General features: G+C 48.6%; 1 protein-coding gene across 4 annotated transcripts in view; it reads right to left on the bottom strand.

Moving 5' to 3' along the window:
• RNF220 (ring finger protein 220) overlaps positions 1–17,907 on the bottom strand; it is a 222,479-nt gene that overhangs the window by 51,339 nt on the left and 153,233 nt on the right. For 3 of the 4 annotated variants that reach the window (XM_086462228.1, XM_086462229.1, XM_086462230.1), the window contains 2 exons: positions 10,424–10,519; positions 6,015–6,057 (listed from right to left, as the gene is read on the bottom strand). In XM_086462228.1, coding sequence (XP_086318354.1) covers positions 6,015–6,057; positions 10,424–10,519 — 139 coding nt within the window. Of the gene's footprint in view, positions 1–6,014; positions 6,058–6,231; positions 6,277–10,423; positions 10,520–17,907 lie in introns of those variants that run through there. The other variant, XM_086462231.1, reaches the window with a different exon arrangement.

Below are 17,907 nucleotides of genomic sequence, written 5' to 3'. Positions count from 1 at the left end.
CCAGTCAATACAGAAGCAAACATCATGAAGTGTTATTGCTGATTTCATTGTGCCCAGATGAATTGTGTTCCGCTTTTAAATAAGACAGTGAACCCCAACATGTCTTCTGTGTTTTCTCTTCCCTTCCTTGAACCACAAAACATTCCTCCTCCCCCTTCAATATTATCCATCCCTGTTACAGAAGTAGTCAGAGTTAAGCCATGCTCCTTCTGGTTTGTACTTCAGTGCACAAGAGACTTACGTTCTGGTTTAGTGAATACCTATATCCTCCAGTATGACTCTTTTGCACAAGTTTAGGACGCTCTTTCCCTGCTGCACTAGCTTTGTGGAGCCAGCACAAAATAGGGGAGGGGGCTGGAATCAGACATGACTTGAGCATTCTCCAGCAAACACTTATCTGACCAGAGAAAAAACACAGGAACAAAGCCTTCCCTATCCTTATCACAGACACATCTTTCTCCTAGCTCATCCTGGTTTTAAACAGGGAAATGTAGTGAAGGAGCAGTTTAATTCTTCTGGTAGGACTCCCTGTGGCAAATCAATTCAGCTGCCAGTCTGCCTGGCAATTTACTAGTATTTCTAACTTTTTTACTGCCATCCTCCAGTCCATGCACTGTAACAGTGACAAAAGGAAGACAACTTGTTTTAGGTCTTGCACTGATGAATTCTTGTAACCATTTTGCCAGAACAAGCACCTGATCTGCTGTTGAAATGTTAGTGCAGAGCTGGGAACAGAAGCTCACTGCTCCAGCTTCACGCAAGACTCAACAGACAGCCCCTATCTTGGCTCATTTAGCTCTGCTGAGAAGCAGCCCTTTAAGTTCTAGTGCCACAAGTAAAAAAGCCAGGAAAGAGGTGTTGAAAACAAATCCCCCTGCCATTTTCATTCTGTGGTCATTAACAGTGGCAGTGTTGTGCCCACAGAGGCCTGGAGTGCCCCTGGTGACAGCAGAAACTGAAGGGGAATGCTGCAGCCTAGGAAGTGCATCCCAAGCAGTGCTGTCCCTACGACACAACATGCAGCCCAGCTATCACTTCCAATCAGCACAGAAGGGACAGAGCGGCCCCAAAGGTGGGGGTGACTGTGGCATTGTCCTGAAGGGCAACAGCTCAAAAGAACAGGCAAGTGAGACCACAGGATTGTTAATTAGTGTTGATAGGTGCAATCATTTCTAATTATCTCACTAATCCCTCTCCCCCTCGCTCCTGTCACAAGAGCATAGGAGAGGGGGGGGCGGAAAAAGCCATTCCCTCACATAATTCAGGAAGATAAAAATACAGCCAGTGGAGGACTGGATGCAAGAACAGGACGGAGCTTAGGGAAGGAGGTTTTTGCACAAGGCTGAACCATTTTTATCTCTCACTGAACAAAGACAAGTTATTATTTCAGCCTCCTGCCAGGAGGTGAGGAGTTCACTAATTTTTATTAGCATTAATAATTATTATTAGGCCATCAGAGGGCTTCCAGCACCTTTGAAGCCTCACTTTTAACAGATGTACCTTACCCTACACACTGCCTGTGCTGCATATGCATGTTCTCCCTCAGGTTACACTAAAACATCGGGAACCCAGGGAGTTTAAGTCACCACAGCATATGAATAAGAAAGGAGCACATGGAGGTGAACAAGAATTGCGACCCTCTGCAAAGGCCAGCATCTCAGGTACAGTGGTCTCTTGACTTAATTTAAGAGCTGTGCTGGCTAAGGCTGCTCCTCTTCTCTTTCCTAATATGGGGTCTTTTGGGAGTCTTCTCTACTCAAGGTGAGAAGCTCCTTGCACTAGAGGAGAAGCCAAATTGCATTTGACAAAGCCTCTACTGCTGAGGGTACACTGGCCCCTGGCTTCCCATGGGTGCAGAGAGGGGTCAGCCCACCACTGCTGCCTTATGGGCAGAAGAGACTGAGGATCTTTTCTCACAATGGGCTCTACCCATCAAGGCTAAATCTTATTAATGCCTAAAGATCACGTTATTCTCTAGCCCAGCAAAACTTCCTGAGAGAAAAGCTAATGGATTTTAGTTTTCATGCGTACTTCCCTCTCCAAACAAAAATTCACCTTCAGGGCAGGGCAGTAATTGCCTCAGAAGAGCTCTTACATACCATCTAGCAGTGGACACTATACAAACCTCCACCGCAGCATCAAAGAAGATGATTAAGTTACTAGCAATATCTCTTATGATTCCCTCCACCAGTTTGAGTGGTCCCCAGAGTCCCATGCAGACATCATTAGCAGCTCCTGCAATGGCAGGGCAATCAAATTAAGTGGAAACATTTTTGTCTCCTGTCCAGTGAAAGCAACCTAGCTTTATTCCTCCCCCACCCATCAACTACAAAAGCACACAACATGCTGGCGGTGGTTCAACAACAAACTGCACGGTGACCACCTCCACGGAGGTCTGCCAAGACAGGCAGGCTTACGGTCACCACCAGAACAGGAATCAGCTTCTCAGGCAGGTGCAAAAGAGCACCTGATTTTTGTTAGACTCATCACAAAAAGCTTTTGTAGATGATCAACTTATTCAAGAGCATCTGATCCAAGGGAACACAGGCAGCAATGGCAGAGCACAAAAAGCCATCTCAAGAGCAAGCTAAAGCAAGAAAACAGACGATCAAGGATGAATCTGTTTCAGACCTTACGTACAATTTGCTGCTGATCTGCCTGAGAGAGACCATCAAGGGCCAAATTCACAGAAGGGTCTCAGCTGGGCTTTCACATTTGCAGGGCCAAACTTCCACACAGATGATTTTCAGCAACCTTCAGACACTATTCTCTGAGGTTGGCATATACTTAACCTGCTGAATCCTTGTTCTGATACACTAACCCATAACTTTGTGCCTCTAATTTTGAATGACTACGTAACCTGCTCTGCGCTGCTAAACTCCAGAAGCATCAATTTACAGGGTGGCTTAAAGTTTTCAGTTTGGCAACACTAGAAATAAGGCAAATGAAAGAAATGCCTTCTTTATCACATGGGTCCACCAGGAATCAGCACCTCATACTCCTGGGTTCACAAGGACACAACCTCTGCAAAGTGAGTTTAGCACAGGTGAGAGATGCGGCATTAACTCACTGAGGCTGACCGGGAAGTTCAGATACAAACACCCAACTAAGTCTAACAGACAGAACATTAATCTCCTGCTCCAGAGCTTGCAGATGCATTCACCTTACTTACAGTTCAATTTAAGTCAAAGGTTTAAAAATGCTGGACCGTCAGGTACCTGTGAACCACGTAACTATCAAGACCTGATCGTGTTGCAGCCAGGCCAACGGCAGCTCACAGAAGACATCTTCCTCTCTACCTTCTCTTTCCTTAGCTCTTGTTGCACTTTTCCAAGTGACCACAACAAGATGGAACACATTGAGGAGATCTGAGAGGACTGGGGCACAAAAAGCCTGGGCAGCTGAGATTTGAGTGAAGGACTATGTGGGAGAAGAGCAAACACCGTGGCCCCCTTTTTACGGGAGAAGTTTCCAGAAGTGATTCTGGAACTCAGCTGGTAAGAAGCTAGGCAGAGATACCAACCGGTTACAATAATATTAAAAAGTACACTTAAAACATAATAAAAACAAATTAAATAGAAATGCAGTCTATCTGTCAAAGAAAAAAAATCTATTTCCTAAGTTTCTTCAGTGTGTAAATAAGAATATGAAACAAAAAGCCAGATATCTTTGGACAAGTCCTACATAACTTCTGTCAATGTAAACTAACAGGGATAAGGAAAACATTCTCACAGAGCAAGCTGTAAAGTTGTGTGATTAACTAAAAGCTCATTAAAACACAAATAAGCATTTTTTTTTCCCCCCAAAGCACTCAAGTGCTCTCCACCAGGAGCAATACTGCTTAAATAACTGCTTAACAATAATGTGGCAAAGCTTACAAATACCACAAGGTTTTTTTCAGTGCCAACAAATGTGGAGGAGGAAACAAGATAGCAGCCTGAGTTCAAAGGTCACAAGTATAAAGTCACACGCATAGAAAGGAGCAGTATAACCGACCCAACTGTCCAGCTGGATACTAAACTAACAGCATAGGACTGAACCATGCATCACTACAGGTATGTGCTGGGAACAGCAGTAATCAGAGTCACAAAAAGCTAAGGTTAGGAGGAATCAGTTCTGATCTAGTTTGACCTTCTTTGTGACCCAAAGCCAAAGCACTTCAGCTGGTATTTCTGCTTCTAGCTCCTTAATGTCTGGACCTAGTACTGTTAAGATATATAACAGAACAGACAGGAAATGCCAGTGTTTTAAGGGCCTTATATAAATTAACCAAATGCCCTTAACCTGGAACACGGCTGTTCTGCCCACTGTACCCCAAAAGGTATATAGAAAAAAAGGTTCAGCAAAAACAATGCAAATGCTGTACAAAACTAGCAGCCTCACTTTAGATGACGAGCCCAGTTTCACAAAACCATCCAAGAACAGGGCTCAAGAGAAGTTCTTAGATCACAGTCTACACCGATTGTGCCGCAGCCCTACTTTGGGCTAAAGTCAAAAGCATAAAGCACTACTAAGCCAGTTCAGCAGAGCACGCTGTCATCAAGAGCTTTCATTCATACTGAAGGACTCTACAACACCAAGAACCTCAGAATTTTTTTTTTTTTAATTAAAATAAGGTAACTGCACATTGTTGGCATGAAAAAAGGTGGAAGGTGGGAGTTCAGCCCCAGCTATCCAAAAATTATAAAGAAACAGTTTGACACCACTGACTCTAGAGACCTCTGTCACACAAAACAAGTCACTGCAGAGCAATACCTCAGTGCATTTCAGCCATCTGAAGTCTCGGTGTCAGGAAAAGGGTCTACCTACCAACGCTGGCAGCTCACTGCACTCATCTCGGAGCGCAGATATGAGCACACCTGCCAGCAGCTACCTGTAACTGATGCAAGGCAACTCATCTCTTTGTTGCATGACTTAACAGACTTTTCAAGAGTTCACAGGTTTTTGGCCCCCAGGGATGATATTTAAAAATCTCCAAGCTAGTTCTGAATCCAGTTATGTATAACTTATCAAAGATATTGCGTCAGTAACTTAATAACACTGCTATTTCCTTAAGACTATGCTAAACATGTAGTACTTCAAATTCAAGCAAACTTATTTTTCTATCAGTATACTCTAAAACCTTTTGCTATTTTGTAAAGTAAAGTATATCTTCTTCTAAATAAATCGCACCAGCACACTGTTACTTGTGTTACCTCAAACTATCACAGCAGGAAGATCAAAATTAACAAGCCTCCTGATAGCCTGAACAATCAAATTTTGACTAAAGGGTACATATTAGAGCAGCTACAAGCAATACAAAAATCAGATGACAGAATATTGTTACTATTTAAATGGTAAGTTCCGACTTCTCTGAACTTTGCAAAAAGTTTCAACCTCTTCAGCTCAAGCAAAAAAGAAAAACAACTTTCAGCTTTTTTTCCAATTTACAAACAGAGATGGGATTTTCTCTCTCTGAAATAAAGCAATCTGATTTGTTTTTTAAATACCAAGACACTTTTCATTAGAAACACTTGTTTACTTGTTGGTAGGAAGACCCAGAAATACAAGAATAAAAGTAATGCACCAGCATTTGTGGGTCTGCGAGGGAAGAAAAAAAGCAAACCAAACCAAACCAAAACCAAAACAAAACACACGGACGCTCAGACTGTTGGCTTAAAAGTTTACTGCAAGATTCTGCCATGTGAGCCGTGAAAGCACAGCAGCCTGGCCCCCTCATTGAAAATACAGGATTCAGGGCCTACTCAAACTCGCTGGGGGGCTCCCAGCGGTGAGAACCGCTTCCCGCAGGAAGCCAGGGATGAACGAGGAGAGTTTCAGCCCAACACGCCCCGCGCCCCACCAGCTGCACGTCGAGGCCCCGGCGAGGCGGGTCGCAGCTCCCGACCTGCGGCGGCGAGGCAAGGTGCACCCAACTCGGCCCAACTCTGCAAAGTTTCCCAGGAAGGGGGAGGCGCGGGAGGAGGCCCGGCGGGGCGGGGGCAGCCTAGGGCACCGCGCGGGACCGCACTCACCGTTCAGCCGGGTCTGCCGGTTCGCTCGCACCCGCAGAAAGGTCTGCAGAGGGGAGACAAGAGCGGAGAAGTGTCAGGGCCCCCGGCCGGAGGGCGCCGGATGTAAACAACTCGCCCCCCGCCGGTAAGCAAGGCCCGCACCCCCCCGCCCCGCGCCCCACCGGGACAACGCACCGGCCCCCGACCTGCCCCCCTCCCCCCCCCCCCCCGCACCCACCTCCTCCCGGCCCCCGCCGCCGGGCCCTCTCCTGCCGCTCTGCATAGCCGCGGGTGCCGCTGGCGGCCAGCGGGGCAGCGGCTCGGCGGGCCCTGGGGCGGACCCCCCCGTGCGGCCCGGGATGCAGGCGGATACCGCGCGGCCCGGCAGGCGCCGCTGATCAGCCCCCAGCAGCCGCCGCCATGTTGTCCCTGGTCATGTGACCCGCCGCCGAGAGGGTGAAAGTTCACCAGGAAACCGGCGGGGGGAGGCGCGAGAGGAGGAAGTTCCCATGGCAACCGACAGGCGGCAGCAGGGCCCAGCGAACCCCGGCCAATCAGAGCCGAGGGGCGTCCGGAACCCAGGCACGCCTGGCCAATCACGGATCAGGGGCAACTGGGACCCAGGAGTGCCTGACCAGTCAGAAATCAGGACCCACTGGAACCCCAGGGCGCTTGACCAATCAGGGCCCAGGGGCAACTGGAACGCGGGGCAAATGACCAATCAGAACCCAGGAGCAATTGGAAGCATGTTTCCTTGCCCAATAGGGATTGAGCATCCTTTAGGCCCAACAAGCACTGGCCAATCAGGGCTCTGGGCCCAACTGTAACCCAAAGGGGCTGGCCAGTCAGGCACCAGGGGCAACCACTCCCCAACTTTTTTTGCCCAGTTAGGGACTGGGGGCCCTCGGGACCTCAAGGCACCTGTGCAATCATGGCACAAGGGGTAACTAGTCCCAAAGGCACGTGGCCAATGGGGGACCAGAGCCCTTTCCACAGTCTCTGCCCAGCCCCAGCCCCGCCATGGAGCCCTGGGTGCTGCCTCCCAGTCCCTGCCTGACCCGGGAGAGGCAAGGACCTGGGGAGATAAACTGAGCCCCAGCCTTCCCACCTGTCTTGCAGGCCGAGCACAGCCTGAATGCCAATGCCAGCAGTGTCTGCTGTGGCTGGGCTGGGCACTGCAACCCACCCCAAAGGCACCGACCTCAGTTTTGGTGCTTTGAAATCTTCCTGGCCTTCCCAAGGAGAAGTGGCCCATTCCTTGGGCACGGGGGCACCCAGGCTACAGATGGAGCACTGCCACCTCCACTGTGCTTTTCAGCTTCTTCCCCCTCTTTTCCTTTCTGCATTTCAGCAAACCTGGGCAATCAAACCTGGCTCGTGGATTTCTTTCCCATGTCTGCTGCACAGCTGTGGTGAGGGGGCAACCCCAATGGACCAGCCTGAAGGTAGGACAGAGCTAGAGGCTAGAAACTGGGCAGCACAGGCTCCTATGTGCACAAATCTTGTTTGTTTCCCCCTCTACAGACTCCTCAGACTTCGTTTCTTGGAATCAAACCTAAATTTTGGGTCTTTGCTGGGGCACCTGACAATCTGCCACTCCTTCAGAGAGAAACAAAACAAAACAAAACCCCTGATACGTTTTGCTGTATCAGAAGATGATGAGCAGTCAGCAAGTTCATGTGCTGGCTGGTCAGCTTTGTGCAATGCTGACCTGCATGGTACATATCAGCTATGTCTGCAAGCTGAAATGCAGCTGTATTTTCATACATGTGCTTACTTACAAAATAAAAGCTGCTGATTGTTGGTTTTACCCTTCTAAATAATTAAGCTGTCTTTCAGGAGGCATGCTCAGTACTGAGCTCAGGTGGAAGGAGGTGAGCCTTTCCTGGACAAGGATTTCAGGTTTTCTGTTATACTTACTCCACGTGTTATTCAGACACAATACTCTGTGGGCTCAGTTGACCCACACAAGGTGGTCTCCCTCTGAGCCTGAAATGTTATCTTTGCAGTATGGTGAATGACTTATAATTTGAGGTTGATTTTTCCACTAGGGATTCAGGATTATATCTAAATCTAACTAAAATGGCCTTATTTTTACTTGGGGCACAGGAAAAGCCCTGACTGACAGGACATACTGTATCTTAGAGGAGCACTCACTACTGACCCATACAACAAGGCCCTGCACTACACCAGCTGCCACCACCTCAGTCCAGTCAGTGTCCATGTACCAAACCTCAGCAACCAGACTTGGCACAAGACAGGCAAGGGGATCCTCCCTCCCCACGTCCCAGAGCCACCCCACTGTCCCTGCTGCAGCTCACCCCCAGTGCAGGGAGCAATGCAAGTGGTCCAACCTCTGTGCAAGCACATATTGCTGTAGCACTGCTGTTCATAAATCTCCTTCTTCCCTACATATCCCCATAGTAAATAAGCCTGAGGACTAAGAAAACCAAGCCACAGAAATTCTGAAAACCTATACGCCAATAACTCACATTCTAGCACATTACTAATACAGTGTCTATTCATGATTAGATCACAGATAACACAAAGGACATTCATAGTTCTAGCACACCTCTGCATATGGAGATCTAAGTTTTGCAGCCCTTAAAGTCACCACCATAAGATTCTTCTGCTCTGCTTCCTGAGCATTTCCCTTGGTGAGCCAGGAAGACTGAATTTCATTCATATTGTGGCTTTATTAAGGATACACTGAGGCTTTACACAATCCTGGCACCCACTTTGAGGTCCCTTTACACTGCTAGAGCAGTGTAACGCAGCCAGCACAAGTGTAAATGAAAATCAGGCCCCAAAGGTCTTTTCTCCCTGCAGTGCAGACTAACAACTCCCATTACACATTTGCATTAAGGACTGCAACCCTCCATAAAATACACTCACAAACTTAAAACACATTTAAGACTAGCTAGACTCAGCACCGAGGGGGCTTCTGCTGAGAATATTTGTCCAAATGTATGACATAATAAAAATTTATAGGAATGGAGGACTGCAAGGGACCACCAGTTTCATAGAGATTGAAAACTCAAGTGGGAAGGGAGTGCTGTTCTCCAACAAAGGCCACAGGAAAACTCTCTTCCATGCCCTTTTGGAAATAACACAATTTATTTATTAGCCTTAATAAACAGGCAGGAAAGAGAGTGTGATTACCTGAATCAGGCATTCCTGTATCTTCTGCAGGGTTTTGCTTCTCTTACTTTCCAACAGGTCTCATCGTTCATAGGAGGGTAAAGTGATTGTGATGTGACATCAATTTATAACTGAAGGCTACATGGGAATATGTAGCAAGCAATGGAGAATCTGGTCCATATTTGATAATAAAACCAATGAATAGGACAGAGGACAGAATAATGGGCAACAAATATTTATGTATATATGTTACAAATCTGCTACTAATAGGACCTGTCTTCAGGAACACATGCTTTACCTGCGACTGCTTGGTTAAGACCCCCAGCACTGGTCATCTGTCTCACCCTCTGCAGATCCAAATACAGACCTGGCACACGTGAAAGAGTTGATGCAGGAAAACCTGACTGCCTGACCCTGGGAACAGGGTATTGCTGCAAAGCACCACAGGATACAGGGTGATGGGTGTATGCCAAGCTGGTACAGCCACGGCCCACCTAGCCTGTCCACATCGCAGGTAGAGGCATTCTTGGATCTGTGCTGAAGACCACCATTAATTTATCTGCTGCCTTTCAGAGCTTACTTGAAGCCAGTGGCTGAGCACAGGCCTGCAGCCAAACAGTTTGGATGCGTGTTGAGTTGGAGCCAAGTGTGCCAGCATGCCCCGAAAATACGGAGAGGCTTACAACAAGCCAAGCTGTACTTGTGCTGCTGCCTTTCTCTTCTTTTCTTGCTCTGTCTCCCTCAACTTTTACTTATTGCAAGTCAAGACCCGCTGCTCCTCTGGACAGAGGGTATTTCATAAAACATGCTGACGTGGCTGTGGATGGTCCAAAACCATTTATGTTTTGGGTGAGAGTCATGAGTCAGTTTGCTGGGCAGTGGCACACTAGTGAAATGGAAAATTTTGGCCTGCTGCAGGCTGACATAATTCACCATTTTACAAAAAAATCACTTCTCTGAAAGTTTCCCCATGGCACAGGGTAAGTAATGACAAACATAGCCATGGCAATGACCGAAATGATGAATATAATGCAACAGAAATCTCTACAAAGATTGAAAGCAGTTTTGCACAGCTGTGGAAGTTGGAGCTGGGAGAACTCTGCAGACAAAAGCACACCTTCATAGCCACGTGAGGGACCAACTGCTCACGTCCCCATGCTGTGGGCAGGTGAGCTGGGACAGTGGTGCACAGCCAAGAGCTGGGCCCTCACACACAGACAGCTGCAGGCACTGGAGCGAGCTGGCTCCCTGCCTAAGGCTGAGACCAGCGACAGCATCTGCCTGCTTACCTGGTATCTGTCCGAGTGATGGATGTCATCTGAGGAGTGGGGTGATGCTGTTGGAGAATCTCCTTCCCGCTTGATTGAGGCCGACAACAAAATTGACTGCAAGAGAAAGGAGAAATTAATGCTGTGAGCGTTGCTGAGCCCTCTGCCCCTTGCTAAGCTGTCCTCAAGGCCACAGAGAGAATCTGCCGGGCTGTGGGGCTGCACTGGGATGGTCTGCTGGGCTGTGGGGCTGGCTCTGCTCTTCCTGTGGGACCCTACCCCACAAGAGGACTGGGCTGCAGGTCTAGCAAAGTGCAAATGCATCAGGCAACAAAGGGATGGTTGCTGGGGGCAGAATCAGTCCCTGCTAAATGATGCATGAGGACCACACCAGAAATTCACATAGTAAGGTAAAGGCATACTGATATGGAGCAGTGCTTCCGTGCCCCTCTGAGTGCCACTAAATCTCTCAATAGCTTTGTAAACTGCACTAAATCTCTCGGCACCTTTGCAGTGCAACTACCTCTTCCTTCTGTAATGATGCTATTTATTTTAATAAGTAGCACAGAAAAAAAGGGCCTTTTAGAAGGTTAAAAAGATCAGTGATATTTGAGACCTAAGAAATCACTGAAAAACTTCAAGTCAATAGTAGGTAAGTCTAAATTCTACACACAGTGAACTCTACCGGGAAAATTACTGTGAGAGTTTGACACTGAGTCACAAGTGAACTTCATTATTAGAAGAGTTTGAGGGAAAAATACAATTTAAAATATAAATTAGCTGAACTGGGCTAAATACAGCCCAATATATTGTAAAAAATGTACGCTGGAAATGCAGCTCTCCAGATGTTTGTCTCTGAGAATCAGCTGGCAAGATTTGACAATAAATGACTGCTTGGAGATGTGTATGTTTGTGAAGGGAAGTGTAGATATCATCTGAATTGGACAGGTCAAGTATGGTGACATTATTAAAAAGCATAATACCTTGGAGAAAGGCAAGTATTCCAGCAACATTTGCCTCTGGGCTGAAATGAAACGTGAAAAAATGTGCATATTTTTGAAAGATATGAGTATGTGGAAAAATGACTCAGCATACAAATTGGTTCAGTCAGCAAGATGCGATCCTGTAGGTTCGGACAGTTCTCCCACTGAGAAAAGCATGGCAGTGCGGTCAGTGTGGTCACGGAGGGAGGGCAGGATTGAGATAGAGTTGGAGGAGGAAGATTTGGGATGCTGCGTTCAACCACACGGGCACGAGCTGCCAGCCTTTCCATGAGGGCAAGCACCACATCCCTGTCTGCACCACAGGTCTCTGCCATAAAGCATGGCTCTACCAGCCATGCAGAGGTGTAACATCCTTAAAGGGGTCATGGGAGAATTATCTGCTGGGGTACTCAGTTATCTCCCCAGGCACGGTCCCTCCTGCCAACGCTGAGGGCTGTGCTGGCCACATCTTAGGGTTGGCATGCTCCTCAGCTCAGCCTGATGGGGATGGCAGGTGCTGGGACAGCCAGTGGGAGCCCACGGGGCTGGGGGCACCCAATGAGGGCTGCCCCAAGAGACTGGCCTCTGCTTTCCAGGAGACAGATGGGCAGAGCAGAGCGTTCTCCTGCCTTACATGTTGGCCAAACTCAACTGATGATTGGTTTTGATGAGTGGCTCATTTATTTCTGGAGAAGCCCTCTGATAACCATGCGAAGCAGAGTGCAGACCCTGAGCTCCTGCTGTTGTTTAGTTTATTTTCTAAACGGAGAACAATGACCACTTCTGAAGAAGCAGGATTGCACATGTCCTACAAGACAGAGGGTTGGAGGCTCCAAGCCTTCAAGTGTGACTCAGAACAACAGCCCTGATTGCAGCAGTACTAAATGCCCTTCCCTTCGTCTAATAAGGCAAGCACGCTGGAGCTGGGAGGGTTAAATCAGTTTTGTCTTCCAATATATTCTGGAGAAGGGGGAAAAAATAACCATCTCCCCATTCCTCGGTGACAGACAGACAAACCCTCCCTGCCTCCAACTTCCCTCTCAGCTTCTAGTAGCTCTAATCCAATATTATTATGTGAAAAACGGTTGGGCTAGCTATGGAGACAGTAAATTAAATGTTATGTATTAGTTTTTAGCGTGTGGTCCTGGGAAGAATGCTGGCCCCATTTATTCCACAAACCTCCTGAGCACCATGGCGATGACCTCTGGAAAAACGCAGGGCTAAACTAATCCCAAAGATGTCAATCTCAAGGCCTCTTCTACATACGCTTGCAGTTTAGATTAATAAACTGTCTATTTTTAAATTGTGTGCAAGCACTTCAATTCTAAATACCTCACCAGCATGTTAAGCACAGCGTTAGAGATGCCAAGTCACACTTCTGCTTCACTCTTAGGAAACTTGACTTCGTTTGTTTTTCTCATTTCCTTGCGCTGTGCCACACTTTGCCTTTCAGGCAGCCATGGGGGCAGGCAGGGATGCAGGCTCAGGGGCTAAGGGATTAGGAAAGGCACTTGCCATCAGGGTGACTTTCATTTCTGCATTAGGCCAGCCTCTCTGCCATCTCTGTTTTGGCCTCTTTTATCCCAAACTGTTGTGTTGGGGCTCCTTTCCAATGGCTAAGTGGTAAGGATGCTTGGCCACAGCATGCCAAGCCAAGGATTTGCTGCCCCCTGCACCCACACTGCTCACTCCCACCCAGTCCTGTCAAGCAGGGAAGGGGCAGTGATATGATCTCGATCCCTCTCTCAACCAGAATCTGGGAAGATGTCTGTGGAGGGGAAAGGCAGTTTTACATGTGTCCTCTCAGCCCTTGTGCAGGCCCATGCTGCAGGGCAGACCCAAATTCTGGCATCCCACCCCAAAAATGCAACGCTGGGTGCTCTGCATGCAGACAAGGATGCTGTATGGCTGCGCGGAGATGCTCCCTACCTCAGGGACCAGCCCCTTTGGCATGGTGGGAACAAGCCTTGATGCTGAGTTGTCCCTTTTCCCCTTGGGGAAAGGCCACCTGCCAGCTCATCCCTGCCTGGTTGCCAGTTGAGCCCATCGCCCCTTCAGGTGCATCTGAGCAGGACTATCAGGCTGAATGCACCCTCCTCCCTCCCTGGTCCCCCCCTCCTCTGCCAAACCATGGCTCCCAGCATCAAAGACAGAGCAAGGGCCTTGTGCGAGCAGCTGTGTGGCCTCATATTTCTCCCTCCCCTTTAAATCATCTCTCCATTGGGTAAAGGGACTCTCTGTGGAGGTTATAAACCCTGAGAGGATCAGGCTGAGCATTACACCTGGGGCAAGCTAAATAAAAAAAGGTCACTGGCGCTTTTTAAACATGGACAAAAAAGCAGTAAAATGTGTTTGGAAAAAAAAATCTGGCATTAAATCATGACTTTTTGCCTGGCTTGCCTCATTAAAAGTGGCCTTTTGGAAGGTAAAATTATCGTTGTAAGTGATAAGATCTTTAAGAAAATAATTCACAGCTTCTTCACCCTTTAATATGATAGCCGCCACCGGCTAATTTTTTTCTTAATGGCAACGATGCCATCAATCTTGTCCAAGCCCTGTACTCCCTCCTTCCTCCTGCGCCTCCTGCCGTGCTGGGCAGCCATGGCCCCACTTGGCGTTTCCTTCCCCCCACCTGGAGCCCACCTGTGCCATGCCAAGAGGAAGAGACATGTCTGGGTGTATGGCTTTACCTCCTGTGTCCTCAGATCCAGGCTCTCCCTGGGGATGTGAGACTGCAGGTAGCAGAGGCCATGTAAGCTTTGCTCACACTGTGAGGTTCACACCCTGGTAGCTCCCAACACCCTCCATGGACCATGCAATTCTGCAGAGCTGAGCTGCAGCATCTGCAAATGTTTCAGCAGTCTCATTTCAATTAGGAACAACATAAGAGTTTATGTGTATAAACATACAGGCAGGTTTGGCATGAATCTAATGTGCATCATGCAGCAAGTGTGCCAGTTGCTGTGATCCCAGTGCATCGCTCTCCGGACCTGCTCCTCCCTGCTTGGGTGGAGGACCTGCGGGCAGCTCTGAGGTGATGCCGGCAAGGGCATGCATGCCAACACACCGCCGGCTCCTGACCCACAGGCGCTCAAGGCGCGGGCCCAGGGCAGTGCAAGGGGAGGGGATGGGTGTCAGGGTGCAGCCACCGGCCCAAGGAAATGGATGGAAATTGCTGGCCCGCACTGCCCCCAGCCCTAAGCGCTGCCTCTCGCCAGCAGCCAGGGCAGGTGTCAGCGCTGGGAGAGCCCAGCCGGTGCTGCTGACATTCTGCTGCCTCTCAAGGCCAGTCATTTGACAGTATTAAAGTGCTGGACTCCTGCTTTCTGATAGCCCTGGAAAAACACAGGGAGTCTAGTTTTCTTAAACAATCCATCACAGCTGCTGTCAGCAGAACAAATATCCTAACCCTGCTTTTTATGTATCTATATGGCCTTTTTTTTTTTTTTTTTTATTTTGGCACAAATTGTTCCCTGCTTGATGCATTCAGCTTTAACTCTGCCACCTAAATAGGTACTTATCACTTAACACTGAGGTGATGGCTTGACATGTTTTCTGTCTCCTGCCCTCCCCTCCATGGTAGGGAAGCTGTCAAAGTGTTGCTAATAGCTGTTATCACTTGGGAACTGTAACCCAAAAGCAATGAGTGATACCAGGCCTTGCTGAGATTTTCCCCCTTAACTCTGCTAGCCATTTTTTATGTTATTGCTGGAGGATCCCTGACACAAAGATGCTATTATTAGAGCTGAGTTTCCTAGAAGCTTTCGGAGGGTCCACACTTGCTCCCAGGAAAGTTAGAGGTAAAATTATCTAGTGGCTTTTAGCTGGCAGAGATAAAGGTGAGATGGAACTGGGTATGAAAGGCTTAAACGTGAGAAGAGTGTGAATAGTGAACAGAAATAATGGTATCAGCAGCTTCTGGCTTTCACTGAAAGATTCCACAAGCAGAATAACCTTACAGAAATGTGAGCTGCTAATTCATTTCTGTGCATGTTACAGTCACACCTGAGACTGTAATCGAGCTCTGGGTCCTCTTGGGTGAGACACCAGCTACATGGTGGATAAAGGGGCCCCTTCCAGCAGAACTGTCCATTGGTGCATCAGGGATGGAGGGGGAAAGAGGTCTGGCCAAGGGCTGCTGGGGTCTGCCAGCCTGTCCGGCTCCACCAACCTGTCCGGCTCCCCTCTGAGATGACATCCCTCTCCACTCCTCCTGCCGAACTCAGTGGTTTCCTCCAGACTAATGGGAGGGCACAGCTGTTTGGCCCAAGGGGAGCAAGGGGCTTTCTTTGTTCATGGGGTAATTTGTTTTATGGAATAAAACCTGGCAGAGATTTTTTTTTGGAGTGGCTCTGATATTCATCACCCCAAACTGGCAGGGAACATGGCCAGCTGACATCCTACATAATTTCCCCTCCTTTGTGTATCTGTGGGCTGTTCTTCTGTCCGTGCCTTGGCCATAGATTTGCCACAATACTCAGATTTAGCTTTTTAATCTTACCTTGTAAAACACAGTTTTGAAGGGGACACAGACACATTGAATGAATATTCCAACCCACACAGTGAGTCAGTGACACAAGAGAAGGAGTTAAAACCCTGGGGCCCTGACACCCATCCCCTGTTCCTACCACCAGACATGATATGGAGAAGTTAAATGATTGTGCTAGAAATTTCATCTCAAGCGATGCAGCTGGGAAGGGCTTAATACAGACATTCTGTCAAGGTTTAAGACTCCAAATCTTGCTTGCTTCAAAGCTCTTTTTCCTTGGAGGGCTTTAGTGGTCAAATTTCCCTCTAGATGCTGTAATTCTCTCTCAAACTGCTCGGTGAAGCTGTAAAATCACGGGGGTGGGTGGAGGAATCAAGGGAATCAAAGGGCTCTGGCACTGTGGCTTGGTTCCCAGCTCTGCCGGAGGTCTCGGAGCAGCACACTGGCTGCCTGCCTGTGGGCATCCTCCAAGGAGCTGGGTGCACACCTAAACAAACCAGCCGCAAGCATCTGCTGGCTGCGTGAGATGGATTTTGTTCCTGGCAGCTCACATTGGTGTTTGTTTGCAGCAAGAGCCAGTACACGAGCTGGACTTTTAGTGGGAAAGGCAATTTACAGTCATGTATCAGGAAGCAGCAGCGGAAAATGAATGCTGAACCTGCTGCAAGAGCTGGGATGCTTCATGGAGCCCATCCTCTTCCCCTTCAGTGGTCAGTACCAGCACTTTCACAGGGGACATAAATTCACTTGTTAGGTGACAGGTAGCAGTCTGCAGCTAATACCCTGAAATTTAGGGGTCGAGATCTCTCTGGGCAGAGATGATATCACACCTAGATGATAGCCTGTGTGGGGAGAGTCATGGGCCAGACAAGTAGTGGCAAAGAAGTGCTCTTAGGTAGCTAGGAGGACCTGGTGACACTGATTCCCAGAGTCACTGTTGGCTGCTCAAGGAACAGCGGGAATAGTTGGAGTTACACTGCTCATACACCTCACCAACATGGGTTCAATCCAACATGTGCTCCTTTCCTGTACAATCCCTTGCCAAGAGGCAGCCAAAGCAAGAAGGGAAAGGCAAGGGGAGAGCATGAAGCCCAGGAATAATGCCCAGGGGAACTGCACACTGCTGATGGCTATGTACAGACTCCTGGGCAGCCACAAGCCTGGATGGAACCTGCAGTATTGTCTATACGCCTCTGCAAGATATCCCTACTGCCTGGTCTGCCTGAGACACAGCCTCTGGCCATGCTGAGGAGTGCTGCAAGGAAGCTCTGGGCTCACAGAGGCCTGGGGCATGGCTGGATCGGACACACCTTCCTGAGTGACTCTGGTGTCCGGGACTCTCCTTGAAGTCTTGTGCCTGAGGAAGACCTTCTCCAGAGCAGGGCTACTGGGTGTGCTTTCTGCAAAGGACATGGGCTTTCAGCACCTTTTTGCACCTCTGTCTTTTGCAAAGAATAGGCATGAGGCAGTCCAGCAAGAGCAGGCTATCACCTTGACCTGTGGGGGCTCTATGCGCTACCTGGCTCTCAGCAACACGAGGATTCAGGCACCAAAGTCTATTGCAAGTCTTGGGGTGAGCATCCAAACTTGCAATCAGGGACAGAAACTGCAGCTGGGAGGAGACACTGGTGTTCCCCTTGCTATCTCTGGGCCATGGGACTTCTTGCAGACACCAAGCAGCCACCTCAGGCCTTTTTCTCCAGCCAGAGGCCCAGCTTGCTGTCACCAGCTTTTGTAAGTAAGTGGCAGTCAGGGTTGGATAGAAATCTCATCCTGAGGCTTACTGTGCAGGTTTGGCAGCTGCTTGTCCAAGTGGCTTGTCCACACTGGCATGCTATGATTGATTTGGCTTGGTCTCTCACAGAAAGCAAACGAGGATCCTGAATGCTGTGGAGCTATGTGGTGCTCAGCGCTGTCCTCCAAGCTGCCTTCACAGAGAGGCAGCCCAGACACCAAGCAGACATGTTGACTGAAGCCCCCCACCTCACAGCCCTTGCCTGGCTATCACTGCCTCCGTCAGCTCCAGTAATAGA

Source organism: Leptosomus discolor, chromosome 3 (genome assembly GCF_034619465.1).
Source record: "Leptosomus discolor isolate bLepDis1 chromosome 3, bLepDis1.hap2, whole genome shotgun sequence".
Taxonomy (NCBI): domain Eukaryota; kingdom Metazoa; phylum Chordata; class Aves; order Leptosomiformes; family Leptosomidae; genus Leptosomus; species Leptosomus discolor.
This window is presented reverse-complemented; position numbering and strand designations above follow the sequence as displayed.